The 16,204-nt window shown below is 34.3% G+C and overlaps 1 protein-coding gene across 6 annotated transcripts in view; it reads left to right on the top strand.

Moving 5' to 3' along the window:
• The window catches only part of BOLL (boule RNA binding protein), a 57,718-nt gene that overhangs the window by 20,338 nt on the left and 21,176 nt on the right, over window positions 1-16,204 (top strand). For 4 of the 6 annotated variants that reach the window (XM_007465692.1, XM_007465687.1, XM_007465689.1 and 1 more), the window contains 4 exons: window positions 90-161; window positions 4,561-4,608; window positions 5,401-5,529; window positions 10,812-10,910. In XM_007465692.1, the coding sequence (XP_007465754.1) occupies window positions 90-161; window positions 4,561-4,608; window positions 5,401-5,529; window positions 10,812-10,910 (348 nt within the window). The remainder of the gene's footprint in view (window positions 1-89; window positions 162-4,560; window positions 4,609-5,400; window positions 5,530-10,811; window positions 10,911-16,204) is intronic. The other 2 variants (XM_007465690.1, XM_007465691.1) reach the window with 2 other exon arrangements.

Consider the following 16,204-nt stretch of genomic DNA (forward strand, 5'->3'; position numbering starts at 1 on the left):
ATTTAGGTAACAATGTGAGATAAATTTCATTATAAACTATTTTTAAAAATTTTCCCTAAAATAATTTTTCTTTTTCTTTCCTCTTATAGTCACGTTCTTTATCTAGTTCCACTGTGATGGTAGCTCAGCCCGTTTATCAGCAACCTGCATATCACTACCAGGTAAACATTAAATTACAATGAAGATCTTCTTTGATACTTTCAGTCCTTTTTTGAGTAAGTTTCATGTTAATCTTTCTCATGCAAATACTCTCGTAATTAAAAAGAGGAAGTTAAGCCTTGTAGTGGCATTCTTCTTTTTTTATGAGGGATCTAAACAATGTCATACAAGAAGATGGACTGTTTACTTCCTTTTATCAAATGTAATGAGGTCAGTTTTGCTCCCCTGGTTAGCATAGAAATAATTCCCAAAGTAAGATAAAGATGTTGGACTACAGGCTGATATTTGTTTAATGCTACTGTGACCATTATGTCAGTTTAATAAGTATATATTAGAATAAGTAATATATTATGGTTTATATTATGACAGTCCCTTTTAGTTAACCAACACTCTCTTCATTAATTCTTGTGGGAGATTGAGGGTAAGTGAACTCTAATGCCAGACCATTTTGGTGTTTTGTAGATAAAGTGTTATTGGAACACAGCCATATTTGTTTACATATTGTCTGTGGCTGCTTTTGTGCTGCAGTGGCAGAGTTGAGTAGTTGCAACAGAGATATACGGCCTGCAAAGCTTAAAATATTTACCCTCTGGCCCTTTACAGAAAACGTTTGCCAACTTCTTGTCTGTAGCATTCACAAATAATATCGCATTCCTTTATACCTTTGAACTAATGGAAGAGACTTTATTTCTGGAGTTTTTTTTTTCATTTTAAACTTTTAAAATAGACCCACATGAAATGTTATGGTTACTGGAATTATTTTTAGTGTTAGACTAGGTTTTGGGGAGGTCATTTATTTCTAAATTCTGTTACTATGCTAAATATAAAATTATCTAAAGTGTTTCATTCACTTAGTAAAAATGAAAGTAACTTAATGGCATTTATTTAAAGTATATATGTAGGGACTTCCCTGGTGGTGCAGTGGTTAAGAATCTGCCTGCCAATTCAGGGGATACGGGTTCGATCCCTGGTCTGGGAAGATCCCACATGCCGCATAGCAACTAAGCCCAAGTGCCACAACTACTGAGCCTGCGCTCTAGAGCCCACGCACCACAACTACTGAGCCTGCGTGCTGCAGCTACTGAAGCCTGCACACCTAGAGCCTGTGCTCCGCAACCAGAAAAGTCACCGCAATGAGAAGCCCAATGAAGAGTAGCCCCCACTTGCCGCAATGAGAGAAAACCCGGGTGCAGCGACAAAGGCCCAATGCAGCCAAAATTAAAAATAAATAAAGTATATATGTTGTGTGACTATTCCTAATTCAAACTTTTGAGAGGCCCCAAAGACAACATTAAGTACCAGGCCATTTAACATGACAAGCCAAAAGTTGTGAAACCAGTTTTGGGACCCTTAGCTTATTGCGCACCTGGAGCATGTGAAAGGATGAGGTTAAAAAGGGAGATTGGTAATGAGGGCTTTTTAACAAGAGAGTTGTTAGAGTGCTATGGCATTTCCCATTCTCCTCAAACAAGTGAAGATGACTTCAGAGAATGACTAAGAGAGTTTAATATTTGTCCCCTGAAATTTGTGAGACAGTATCACTTGGGTGTGACCTCTCCTTAAAAAAAAGCCTGAAGAAGAAGCTAGAGTGGTCTCTGGAGGCAGAGCCAGAAGAGAAGGCTACAGTAGGAATGTGCTGCACGTCTCACAGCAAGCAAAGGTTTATGTTTCCCAAGAGCAAGATACGAACCTCACAGAAGAGACTCTTTCCAAAAACTTTAAGGTGACCCCAGGAGAGAAAAAAATCTGTGTGAAGTAGAGTCCTAGAATCAAGGTCTAGAACTGCAGTCAGAAGTTCTCAGCAGGGAGATCACCAAAGGAACAAAGTACCTAACCAGAGTGTCAGCATTTGCAATCTGCCACATGCCAAAAAGTGATCTATCCTAATTTTTATCCAGGGGCAAGGAAAAACAGCTCAACACAGTGGTTTTTATTTGTTTGTTTGTTTTACCCTTTGAAAAGTTTATTTTTGTTGAAATATAGTTGATTTACAATATTATATTAACTTCAGGTGTACAACATAGTGAGTCAAAAATTTTATAGATTATACTCCATTTTTAGTTATTATAAAATATTGGCTATATTCCCTGTACTGTACAATATATCCTTATAGCTTATTTATTTTATACATAGTAGTTTGTACCTTTTAACCCCCTACCTTTATTTTGCCCCTCCCCCTGTCCCTCTCACCACTGGTAACCACTACCTTCAACACAATGCTTTTAAAGTGCCAGGGATGAGAAAGACTAAAGTTGCTTTCTTTCTGCTTGCACCTTGTGGAGACCAGCTCCTCCTTCATTAATTGATTACATATATACATACATGACATAGATGTATTCTGAATAGAACTCTAATACAATTTAATTTTATACTTTGGCTCTGGTTTTCCACTTGACACAAATTATAAAATTTGTACCAATTTGTAACATAGTATTTTGCAATGTAAGAAATAATTTCACTTCACATATTTCTTTACAGTTATATATTTATTCCTCATCATTCTGCCCTAAAAATTGCCACTCTGATAATATCTTCCCTTGCTCTTTCTTTTTACAAATTCTGGGATTGATAGTTTTATCAATTTTTGTTAGTCAATATAAAATAGATAAATAGTGAGAACCTGCTATATAGCACAGGGAACCCTGCTTCACTTCACTGTACAGGAGAAACTAACACAATATTGTAAAACAACTATACCCCAATAAAATTTTTTTAATTTACAAAAAAATAATAAATAAGCAGCATCCTTTAGCAAGCAAAACAGAAATTTTTGTTAGTCAAATCAGATAATGCCTGGTTCAATCAGTATTTATCTCCTTTGTATTTCTTACTTCATAAGTAGATAGTGATTTTATTTATCTAACAAATCTACATATGTCATTTTATTTCAGATTTTTAATTAAAATATTTTCTTAAGAGATTATACATTATCCTGCCTTTTTTAATATGGTATACAGAACATAGACCTCACGTTATCTTGGTCATCATTATAACACAGTGATGTAATCCATTAGAAGTTGATGTGGTCAGCATGAAATTAACAGTTTAGATGGTAGATTCATGGGATCTTCTTTTTTTCTGTTTTTTTACTTTAATAATTAAAAAAAGCCTTTTTAAAGGTGGAGAATAAAAGTAAAACATTTATTATTAAGGAATAATACAACTAATTTAAGAAATAAAAAGTCTATGTTCTATATTATCATCTTACAATAAGTACCTTAAGTAATTTGACCCTCTTTTTTTTTAAATAACAGCTTTATTTAGATATAATTCACATACCATACAATTTATATTTTCAAAGTGTACAACAGAGTGGTTTTTACTAAATTCACAGAGCTATGCAACCATACCACCAAAAAAAAAAGCTTACCCATTTGTAGGCATTCCCCTTACCCCCTCCTCCCAGTCCTAGGCAACCAGTAATATACTTTCTGTCTTTATAGATTTGCCTGTTCTGGACATTATTTGGATATATACCACATTTTGTGTACCCGTTCTTACGTTGATGGACATTTGGGTTGTTTCCACTTTTCAGCTTTTACAAATAATGCTGCTATGAACATTCGTGTACAGATTTTTGTGTGGACATACGTTTTCATTTCTCTAAGGTCTTATACCTAGGAGTAGAATTGCTGAGTCATATGGTATCTCTGTGTTTAACCTTTTAAGGAAGTGTCATACTTTCCAAAGGCTGCACCATTTTACACTCCCACCAGCAGTTTATGAGGGTTCTAATTTCTCCACATCCTTGCCAACACTTATTATCTACCTTTTTGATTATAGCCCTCCTTGTATATGTGAAGTGATATCACAGTGTAGTTTTGATTTCCACAGCCCAAGGCTAATGATGTTGAATATCTTTTATATGCTTATTGGCCATTTTTGTATATCTTCTTTGAGAAAATGTCTATTCATGTCCTTTACCAGTTTTTATATTGGGTTACTTACCTTTTACTATTGAGTTATAAGGGTTCTTTGTATATTGTAGATACAAGTTTCTTATCAGATTCTTATAAGCTTATAAGTTTCTTATAATTTGTAAATATTTTCTCCAATATTGTGGGTTTATTTTCACCTCCTTGATGGTGTCTTCTGCAGCACAAAAGTTTTTCAGGTTGATGAAATCCAGTTTATCCTTTTTTTCTTCTGTTGCTTTGTTGCTTGTGCTTTTGAGGTCATAATTTTTTTAATTACCTGGTTCAAAGTCACAAAGATTTGCACCTATATTTTCTTATAAGAGTTTTATAGTTTTAGCTCTTACATTTAGATCTTTGTTCCATTTTGAGTTAATTTTTGTATATGGTTTGAGGTATAGGGGTCCAGCTTCATACTATCGCATGTTGATATTCAGTTTTAACCCTTGTTTATAATCTGGGTGGGTTTTTTTTTTTTTCATTTTAGGCCCCTGCACAGTGTCTACCAGGTCAGTGGCAGTGGGGTGTTCCTCAGGTAAATATTAATTTTTTTCATTGTTTTTGTGAAGACTGCCTGAATATTTAAGTCAGGAGAACTAGATTTGAGAACTTCCTCTTGTATTTATTAACTGTGATACCTTTGGCAATTCATTTAATCACTTTATTTCTCAGCTTCCTCATTTGCAAAGTGGAAGTAATGATACTATACTGTTGAAAGTTTTATCACATGATTTTTGTGATGGTCAAATGAGATCATGTAAGTGAAAGCATTTTATAAATAAGTGAGCGCTATGTAAACTGAAATGAAAATTTATTTCTTTTTACTATTAGTATTATTAGAAAATTTAGCATTTTTCTAGCTTTACTTCAGATTTTGCTTGCTTTATTTATGCTCCTAAATAAGTATTCCATCTCCCAACTTTTGATAACAAATAGTGTACCATCAAAAAGATCGTTTAATGATACGTCCCACTTCCATGGGAAGTCGGAAAGCTGAGAATGGACGTTTATGACAATTTAAATACTATAGGTTATATTATTACAACCTTTAATTGTGATCTTAATGACTATCTTAATTTATATATAAGGTTCTAAAGTGCTAAGAAATTTTAGTACTTGTAAGTGATAGTTATTAATAACACTGACACAAATGGAATTTATAACAACCCAGAGTTCCTAGTTTGTTGCTAAGATACTTCTGTGCTGTCCCTAAAAAAACAACTTTAGGAAAATGTGAAACCAATATTTCTCTCGTGTGTTGGGTAAGTCATTTGGTTTAATTGAAATAACTAATCCGATTTTAATTAGAAGTATGGTTTTGTTTTAGTCTCCTGCCTCTTCTGCTCCATTCTTATACCTGCAACCTTCTGAGGTTATTTATCAACCAGTGGAAATTGCACAGGATGGTGGATATGTTCCTCCTCCGCTGTCTCTGATGGAAGCTTCAGTTCCAGAGGTATGTGTTAGTCTCAAAGTAAGTTATCTATAACCACTTCCTCTTAACACTTATTTATTTTTCTTTTCTAAAGATATTTATTCAAGACCCTAATTGAAGTTGAACATCTTACGTTTTCTTTGATTTATTCACATCTCTTCCCCTTTTTTATACTAAGAATGCTTCATCTTAGACTTCTTCACTAACTAATTCTGAACCATTTCTCAAATCTGTTCACTCTACTAGGCTATTCCCTGACTCAGTCCCCTTGAAAGAGTAAGATAAATACTTCTTCTGGTTTGCCTGTCAATCTGTATTGTTACTAACAGTCTGTCAATTAAAAGTGTATAAAAATGAAGTCAAAGAAGAAAATAATCTTTAAAAAATTCTTCCTTCAAAAATGTAAATCAAATTTATTTTATAACTGCAAACTGTAAATATTGTCTTCCATGTGTTTAAATTATATTTGCAAACCATTACTAATAACCTCATCATCTATATGCCAGAAACTGTACATGGTATGTTTTAAATATGTTGTGAAAGATTGGGTACCTATTGGGTATCTATTAATACCCACGTCTCAATTTGAGTGTATTTTTGTAATTATTATTATTATTGCTAAGGTTTATAACATAATTTTTCTGGAACAATAATTTCCACAACTTTGGATCTTAATGTTTACTATCAATACTTTTACTATGATTTCTCCATTCTTCATCTCACCCTCCATTTATCACTTGGTTGACTGAATCTGCAAGCAGTCTTTGTTAAAGAAGGCTTATATGTGCTATATACTTTCTGAGTTTGTACATCCTTGTTTGTTCAACATATTTGTTGTCTATAAGTCTGAAAGAAATTAAGACTAGCTATAAAATAGCTGCATCATACTTGTATAAGTTTGCTAAGGCTGCTGGAACAAAGTACATGAACTGGATGGCTTAAAAAATAGAAATGTATTTTCTCACAGTTCTGGAGCCTAGAAGTCCAAAATCAAGGTGTTGGAAGAATTGGTTCCATCTGAGGACTGTGAGGGAAGGATCTATTCCAGGCCTTTCTTCTTGGCCTGTAGATGACCACTGTCTCCCTGTGTCTTCACATTATCTTTCCTGTTTATAGGTCCAAGTTTCCCATTTTTATAAGGATACCAGTCATACTGTATTAGTTTCCACCCTAATGACCATACTTTAATTTGCTCACCTCTGTAAAGACCCTTTCTCCAAATAAAGTCATAAAGTCTGACATACTGGGGGTTAGGACTTCAACACATAAGTTTTAAGAGAACACAATTCAACCCATAACAACACTTTTTTCTCTTAGAACTTCTAGTCTACTCTTTTCTGATGTTCAGTATAGCTGTAAAGAAGTTTGAAACCAGCCTGACTTTACCCCTTATACGTAATTTGCTTTTTCTCCCTGCGTGCCTAAAAAGTCTGCCTTAACTTGAAATCACTTCACCAGGATATGTCTTGGAATTTATCAGTCTTTATAATATTTTTCCTGGGACACAGTTTGCTCCTTTGATTCTCAGGCTAGTTTTTATTTCAGTTTCTTTTTTCCTGTTAGAACTTTGAAAAAAAAATTTTTTATTCCAGTTGTGTTTCTTCTTCTTCAGGAATACCATTTATGCATATGTTAGATCTCTTTTTTGTCTTTCATGTCTGTCATCTCTGAGGTAATTTATCATAGTAGTTTTTAATGTTGTTTTATATGCTTTTTCAAGACAATTATGACTATATTTTTCATTGTGTTTAGTCTACTTTTTATTATGACTAATGAAGATTTCATCTCTATTTTATCTTTATCTTTTTTATCCCAAACTCTGACGCTTTGCTTACATCATTGCCTGTAAATGTTGTCTGTTGGCTTAAAATCTTTTCGGAGCTCTTCATAGAGATCATGTTATTATAATTTCTTTAAGAGCTAAAGAATTATATTTATCTGAACTTTTTTACTATTTTCTGGAGTTATTTCTCATCTTTTTCTTTTGTTCCCCCTTTTTGCTTTTCCCTTGATGGATTTGGAGAGGATGAGAAGAGTCTTAGGTTGCTTCCTTTTCCTTCATATCTTTACATGTCTTTAAATGATGCCAGCTATTTTTTGAAATACAGGGTAGGAGAAGCACGCTGTTGTCTTAAACAGCCTACCACCAAGTCTGCTTATGTCTCCTGCTTGAGATGCTCTTCCCTCAGTTTTTAGCATTCTGGAGATCATTTGGCTCCTGGCAAAGTCTCTTTTTTTGTAGATTTTCTGTATGGGGGTGTAATAATTGTTACTTCACTTGCCACTTGCACCCTGCTTCACCTCCAGCAATGTTCCTCAGCTATAATGCAAGGTATTAGACCACAAAATAGTGAAAACCTTATTTCTCCTTCAATTCTGCCTCCCCTGCTATTAAGTAAAATTGGATCTCTGTGAAGATCTTTCCTCCTTCTGCCTTGGCCTGACACACCCCTACACTTGAGACTCTAAAGAATCTTTGAATAGGCCTTTCAGAACATTTACCTTCAGGGAGATTATAACCTTCCTCAGGCTTCAGAATTCTCCCTTATATTGGTCCAAATTGCATAACGTTTGGCAGACATTCTACATTGTGATTCAGGATCGTGGACACTTCCTGGTTTACTTGATGATGGCATTTTAAAAATCTATCTTTTGTTCTTTTTGTTGCTTTCTGGTTTTCAAGGAGGGGAACAGTGAGGTAAGAATGCTTTTACATTAGGTTTTTAGCCATAATCTACTTTGGCACTGAACCATATTCTTAATTCCTGACATCAGGTAACTTATCAAGTTGTATTTCACTATTTAGTGGACTCTAATAAGACTTTTCTGGAAATATTGCTTCTATTAGCTTATAACTTATACCATTAATTTTATGATATTTCCATACAAAATGATATAAGCATATTTTTATTTTAATATTGTTTCTGGTAGAAGATATAAGTCTAATATATAACTTAATAAATAGAGTGGGGTGTTTTATATTTTAAGTGTTTTTTCCCTAAAATTAAAAAACACAGGGCTTGTTCTTATGAGTTTGATAGTTAGATTCCCTAAAATATAAAAATGAATTAACATTATTTCTCACTTATTTCAGTAGATATTTCCCCCTTCACTCTTAGAATATAGTGCCTTCTACTTTGCAAAGTAAATAGAAACTACTTTGTGGAAACCAACTCAGCTTCCAGTCCCCAGCATACAAACTTACCTGACTCATAACCCATCCTTAGCTTCTTATATTTTTTTAGTAACCTTTCTCATCCAAGGTTATTTGTGCCTCTTTGCTCTGGATACTATAGCTTCCCTCTTCCTCAGGGACCTCATTCCACTATTATCCTTCTTTTCTCATGTATTTTAAGACATTTTCTCTCCATTGGTTCATAGCTTCACCACTTACTAGTGTGTTTCTTTGAGTAATCACTTAACTCTTCACAGGGTTGGTTTTGTAATATCCACATTAATAACATAAAGACATCCGGAAAATCTATTTTGCAAGATTGATGCAAAGATTAGAGTTGTTGTATACAGAAAGTTCTTTGTATAGTGCCTAGCACCTGGTAGGAGATAATTACTATCCTTTGACACACCCCCACCAGTGCCTTAATTCTCTTCTACCTTTCAAAGCTAAGCTTGAAAAATTACTCTACATCTAGTATTTCCACTGCCTCACTACCCATTCTCCCCTCACCTGCTGAAGTCTACTTCATTACCTTTCCACTGAAGCTGCCTTTGATAAATTTCCTCAGTGATTCCCTAATTGCCAAATACTTTCCTTTCTTTTCAGTCTTTCTTGACCTGTCAGAGACATTGGACAAACTCCTTGAAACTCTTCCTACCTTTGGTTTCCATGATACTGCTCTCTTCTGGCAATCCTTTTACCTCCTTTCATTTTCCTTTGTAAGCTGATCTTTTGCTCCCCCTGATTTCATATTCGATTCTACATTGTTTCACCCTACATACTCACTCTGATGTTATCATCCATACTCATCTCTCTAGCCCCAGCCTCACTTCTGAATTTTAGACCTGCACTATCCAGTACAACAATAGCCAATACCACAATGAGGCTATTGAGCACTTGAAATGTGTGGCTGGTCTGAATTGAGATGTGTTGTAAGTGCAAAATACACACCAAGCTTTAATGACATAGTATGAAAAATGAATGTAAAATTTATCACTAATTTTATATTGAATACACTTTAGTATATTTTTAATATATTTAAATAAAATATATTACTGGAAATTAATTTTACTTGTTTCTTTTTACTTTTCTAACATGGCTACTGGAAATTTTTCTTTCAGTTTTATTGAGATATAATTGACATACAGCACTATGTAAGTTTAAGATGTACAGCATAATGATTTGATTCACATACATCATGAAATGATTATCACAAGTTTGGTGAACATCTATCATGTCAGATAGATAGAAAATTAAAGAAATAGGAAAAAACTTGTGTGTGATGAGAACTCTTAGGATTTACTCTCAACAACTTTCCTATATAACGTGCAGCAGTGTTAATTATATTTATCATGTTGTACATTACAGCCCTAGTACTTATTTACCTATAACTGGAAGTTTGTACCTTTTGACTTTCTTGATTTTAATTAACATGTAGTTCACATTATTTCTATTAGTGCTGCTTTAGAGCCACATCTACAATAGCTTTTGATTGACTGTATACCTCTACTAGAAGTCCTACAAATATCCCAACTTTTATGTGTTACAAAACTAACTTCTTCTCTTTAACCGCCTCACAATAACATAAACATCAAACTTGCTTTTCTTATATTCCACATTTCACTAAATGGTGCCACCATCTGCTGGAAAAGCCATAAATCTGCTTTTACATGATCTGTTCCCTGCCTGTTACTCTACTGCCTCATCTTTCAGCTGTCGTTCGGTGAATAATCTTCCTTCCAGCTGTACCAAACAACCTACACAAATGAGGTGTGTTCTTAGTTGCCTCTCTGCCTTTTCACATACTGTTCCCACCTTCTCTCCCTAATTCTTCAAATTGAAGCATAAACTCCACTAGAAAACTTCCCCTGACCCCCTCCCCAACTTTCTAAAGCTACATCAAGTAATTCTTTTCTTTCCCATGCATCCCTATATATGTGTCATAGGACTTAGGGTAATTTTGACTAGTCTGTCTCAGATAAGTCTATAAGTGAATTAAAGATAGAGAATGTGTTTCTCATCTGTGTTTCTCCATTGTGTAGCAAAATGCCTAGTAAATTGTAACGCTGAATAAATATTTTTAATTGATAAATGAAAAACAATATTTTTTTTCTTTGTTTTGTTATAGCCTTATTCTGATCATGGAGTTCAAGCAACATATCACCAGGTTTATGCTCCAAGTGCCATTGCTATGCCTGCACCTGTGATGCAGCCTGAACCAATTAAAGTAAGAAGTTTGTTTTGATTTTTTTCTGTTATTCTTCAGTCATATTTCAAGTTTTCCAAATTTCTCTTCTGAAAAGAAACAGCTTTGGATATTTATGTCACATTTGCAATCAGAAGTACAGAATTAGTTAATTATTTCATGTGAAGGAAATACAATTCTAAACTAGCTATAATTTCTATTAATTAGTTTTGAACAACTTATAAACCACACATGGTCAAAACTTTTTATTTACTGTAGTAAAATATATATGACTTTAAATCTTCCATTTTTAAGTGTACAGCTAAGTGGTATTAATTACATCCATATTGCTGTGCAACTGTCACCACTATCTAGTTCCAAACTTTCTCATCACCCCAAATAGAAACTCTGTACCCATTAAGCAATAACTTTATATTCTTCTCTCTGCAGTCCCTGGTAACTTCTAATCTACTGTCTGTCTCTATGAATTTGCCTAGATACTTCATATACTAAGATTTTTATTATGTTAATGGCATGTAACATTTATGGGGAGATGAAAACAGTTAATGATCTACTCTTCCAGTTTGGGAATTTTGTGCTCACGCACCTTAAATCAGATCCAGTCCAGGAGTGGTAATCTAGTTAGATCCATGTGTGTATTCAATATATAAATATATTAGGGAAATGTGACTACATCGCTAAGAACCCAAACTGATTAACTATTATGATGGTACTATGAATCTTGCTTGCAGTGTACTCTTTACAATAAAATGATGGAGGTTAGCGATTTCACACTCATATTTTTCTTCTGACCCAGACCATATATTGGAACTCAATACCAGGACAGTCTACTTTAAGGAGCCTCCACAGTCTTTCGAATCTCCTCACCCCTTCACTGCATTCCTTCACTGCTCTTGCCACTGTACTGCAAACATGGACTAAAATCATAACTTTGACCTAATACCAAAGCCTAAAGTGTTAGTAAACGTTACTTATAGAGAGCTCATTATAGTATCAAAATCTTCTAAAACAAACTTCTCCTAATGTTAATACTTTCTCCAGATACACTTCTTCAGAAATAGCTGAAATAGCTATGCCATATTAGATAATCAATTGCAGATTGTATATATATTATACACACACACATTATATATATATATAAACACAAATGATTGAAGTTGTACTTCTAAATAATTCCAATAGAGGATAGAGTGGTAGTTGGATAGGAGAAATTTCCAAAGAATATTAATGTTAAACATCCTTGATTTAAAGTTTAATTCTTCTAGTTTAAGAGTATACACCTTTCTACATTTTCTTAAATCTGTGAGTAGGTAATTCAGAAATTATACAGAGAAACTGGTATCTTATTCTTTATCATATAAAAATTATACATATGTTTAATATAAATCATAACAGTGGTGTGAATAGACACCTTTCTTTGTTCATAAAAGCATAAAACTGGAATCAGAAATCTGCCTCTTGCTTGTCTGGAGAAATGCTGCTAAGAGGAACTTTACCCTTTCTATCCTGATACAGATCTTTGCTCTGCTGTGCCACAGGCTAAAGGCTAACAAAACCACTGACTTGTTTCTATTTGTATTTAATCTGTCTTGTTAAGGCTTATAATAATTCTGGTTTTCACATGGGATACATCCTAGGGAAGATTTTGGTCCTGACAGAGTTAAGATTTCCGGACTAGGGAAGAGTTTAAAAGCTATGAACTGTGGTTAACTAGCTTACTCCAAAGCCCACGGCTCACACAACTGTAATTAGATTTCATCGAATCTGAGCTAGCATGGATTATACAACACACCATTATTTTATGTATCACTATGAAAGAAAAAAACCTTGCCATCAATTGTAAATGTATACTGATTCAGAGTTTTTGAAATATGAAAAGATGTATATCTCAGAATCAATGAAATTTGGCATGTTTTATTTTTATTCATTTATTTATATTTTTTGGTTGCGCTGTGCGGCATGTGGGAACTTAGTTCCCGGACCAGGGATCGAACCCATGCCCCCTGCATTGGAAGCACAGAATCTTAACCACTGGACCACCAGGGGAGTCCCTGGCATGTTTTATTTTTAATTTATATATGCAGGATTGTAGGAAGCTTGAGTTGAGGGGCATAAAAAAAAACCACAATTCCCCTTTTGTTAGAGATGAGGGGAAACAAAGAAAATTCAATTAAATAAACCTTCAAAATCAAAACTGCAACACAGGGCTTTTGTATAGAGTTTTATATTTCCTATTTTATCTTTCAATGTTGAAGGTTCCATGTATTTTATACTCAAATATTTTTCTTTAGGTGATTTGATGGCACTCAATAGAAAATGGTGCCCCACTCAGCAACAGAAACTCCAAAACCAATTCTATAGTTTTCTAAAACTATACAATCTTGTAGACATACTTTACTATACAAATTTTGCTGTGTGGAAAATTATCTACTTTTGTTTATAGTGCATTGGTATTATAATATAGAAATACTAATCCACAAATGTTACTAAATCAATAGGAGACGATTGTTTCCTAAAATTTATTAAAGTAGGCTAATATTAAAATATTGACATTTGAAACATTTTTTTTCTTCCTATGAAAATTTTCCCTGGTGTACCAAAAACCTTGGTGACTTAAAATTATAGAAAAGTTGGGCTTCCCTGATGGCGCAGTGGTTGAGAGTCCGCCTGCTGATGCAGGGGACACGGGTTCGTGCCCCGGTCCGGGAAGATCCCACATGCCGCGGAGCGGCTGGGCCTATGAGCCATGGCCGCTGAGCCTGCGCATACTGGAGCCTGTGCTCCGCAACGGGAGAGGCCACAACAGTGAGAGGCCTGCGTACCGCAATTGTAGAAATACTCCTTGGAAGAATTTGAGCCTATTGTTTTTATAAAAAAGTGTAAGGTGTAAGTCATTTTTAAAACTCTATTATAATTTTAAGGATGTTAATTGTATATATCCAGAAGTAGTGATTTCAGACATCAAAACTATCTTAAAGCAACAAATCTAATCAATAAAACAGAGACCTTATCCAGAGTTCAGAGCACAAGTCTAACTGCTATAAATGACTGTTTGCCAGAAGCTACTCACTGACGGTAAGCCACAGGCTACTGTATTCTGTCAAACCAAATAATACATTGTAAATCAGACCAATATAGAAACTATTTATTAGGTTAACATGGTATTAATTAAGGTATAATTCCCTAATTCAGCAGAGTCACATACAGAATTAATTTTAAAGTCAATAAAGCAAAATCACATAATGTCAAAATTATCCCATTGAACTAGACTATAGGAAGGAACAAAAGGAAAATCTTTGTCTATTTGGGCATTTGAAGCTTTTAAGATGAATATCAGATCCCTAGGTAATAAGGGTGTAAGTGGAGAATTGTAAAGTATTTATGTTTCCTTACAGTGTTTTTCCATTTTTGCATTAATTTAAGTGTCTAATAAGTTTATTCTTATGAGGATTAATTGAGATACTGGAAAGTGAGTAAATTATAATTTGAAATTCACCTTTAAGTTAAATGTTCTTTTTATTTAACTCCAATGTATTACTAGCTATTCATGAAAACATTTGACATTAAGGATAATATTTAACCACTTGCCAGGCTATGAGGAATTTCTTCTAATTAATGCACTGATTGGGCTTGAATGAAAAACACAACTATTGGCCTGTTAGACCTTACTTGTTGGAAAGACAAAATGATTCAAAAGTAAATTGGAAAGGTATTTGACCTACTACCACTGTCTGTTGTTTTAGCTCAGAGACCCATAATGTGCGTTCACGTAAACATTAGCAACTATCTTACCTTACAGAAAAATTCTACTACTGTCTTCTTCCTAACCATTTCCTCATTTCAGTATCATTAACACTTCCTATAAAGCAATTAGAGATTAAAATTCCTTCATATTCAGCAGGTCCTCAGGGTAGAGGAGGACAATTGTAAAGTATTGCATTCTGGAGGGCAGGAATAGGAAAAACCTGTGCTTTGCATCTCTGAGCATACAAGAGGGTAAAAATTTTCATGGACTGTGCATAGGCCTAACTATAGATAGCCTCAGAGGGGACAGAGAACAGTAAGGGGAGTCAAGGACTCATGAAACCAATTTTTAGAATTGTCATGGACAGATCTCCATTCAGTGATGAATAAACAGAAAAGTACACACTGCATGGGTCTCATGAAAAATTTTTGTATATGGCAGTACATTGAAGATAAGGATAAATAACATATATATATATAATGTATAAGAATATATATAAGAGGAAATTAAATTAATTTTCAAAAATGTATCCCATGTTCCTGGAAATTACAAACTAAAAAACAGGAAAGATAAAATGGTTGCTAGCCAGTGTAAGAAAACACTGTATGAAACTATTAATATGATGGAAAGAATTAAATTTGTCTTTACTGCATGCTTGATACCACTGAGAAAAAGTTGGCTGGCCCTCTGAAATACCTACAGTGAAGCTTATTGATAAACCCATCATTCACAAAGAACTTCCCATTAGGATTTTAGTCTGCCCTATTAAATATGGGTGTGCAGTCACATTAGAAGAAAGCCTTCAGAATGAGAGACCAAAACAAACAGATAAAAAAAGAAATTCAGACGAAACATATAATTCAGGGAGCAGAAAAAAATCAAAGAAACTATAATTAATATCCTCTCAGAGATAAGAGAAAATTTATGAGAAGTGGTCCATGCATAGTCATCCCAGAAAACACTTTATTTTTTCTCAAACATCTTAGTCCTGGGCTTCTCTGATGGCGCAGTGGTTGAGAGTCCGCCTGCTGATGCGGGGGACACGGGTTCGTGCCCTGGTCCGGGAAGATCCCACATGCCGTGGAGCAGCTAGGCCCGTGAGCCATGGCCACTGAGCCTGTGCGTCCAGAGCCTGTGCTCCGCAAAGGGAGAGGCCACAACAGTGAGAGGCCTCTTAGTCCTTTTAATTTTTTTCAACTTTGTATTCTGAAATAATTTCAGATTTACAGAAAAGTCACAGAAATAATAGTTTCTATATATCCTTCACCCTGCTGTTCTTTGACTGGAGGGCACTGGTACAGGAAATGAACAATAATACAATTCTCTTAACTATATACCTTCTTCAGATTTCACTAGTTTTACCACTAATGTGATATCTGAAATAAATTACATGTGAAAGGGTTAGACATTATAGGCAAAAGATTTTAGAAAATAGATTTTTAAAAGACAGAGGTGAATAATAATAGAGAAAAAGATAAAACCAGAAGATTAATTCAAGAAGTCAAATATTAATTCTGGAAAAAGACATAGAGAAAATGGTTTGGGGGAAATTAGGAAAAAATTAGTACAC

This window comes from Lipotes vexillifer, unplaced genomic scaffold, assembly GCF_000442215.2.
Source record: "Lipotes vexillifer unplaced genomic scaffold, Lipotes_vexillifer_v1.1 scaffold113, whole genome shotgun sequence".
Taxonomy (NCBI): Eukaryota; Metazoa; Chordata; class Mammalia; order Artiodactyla; family Lipotidae; genus Lipotes; species Lipotes vexillifer.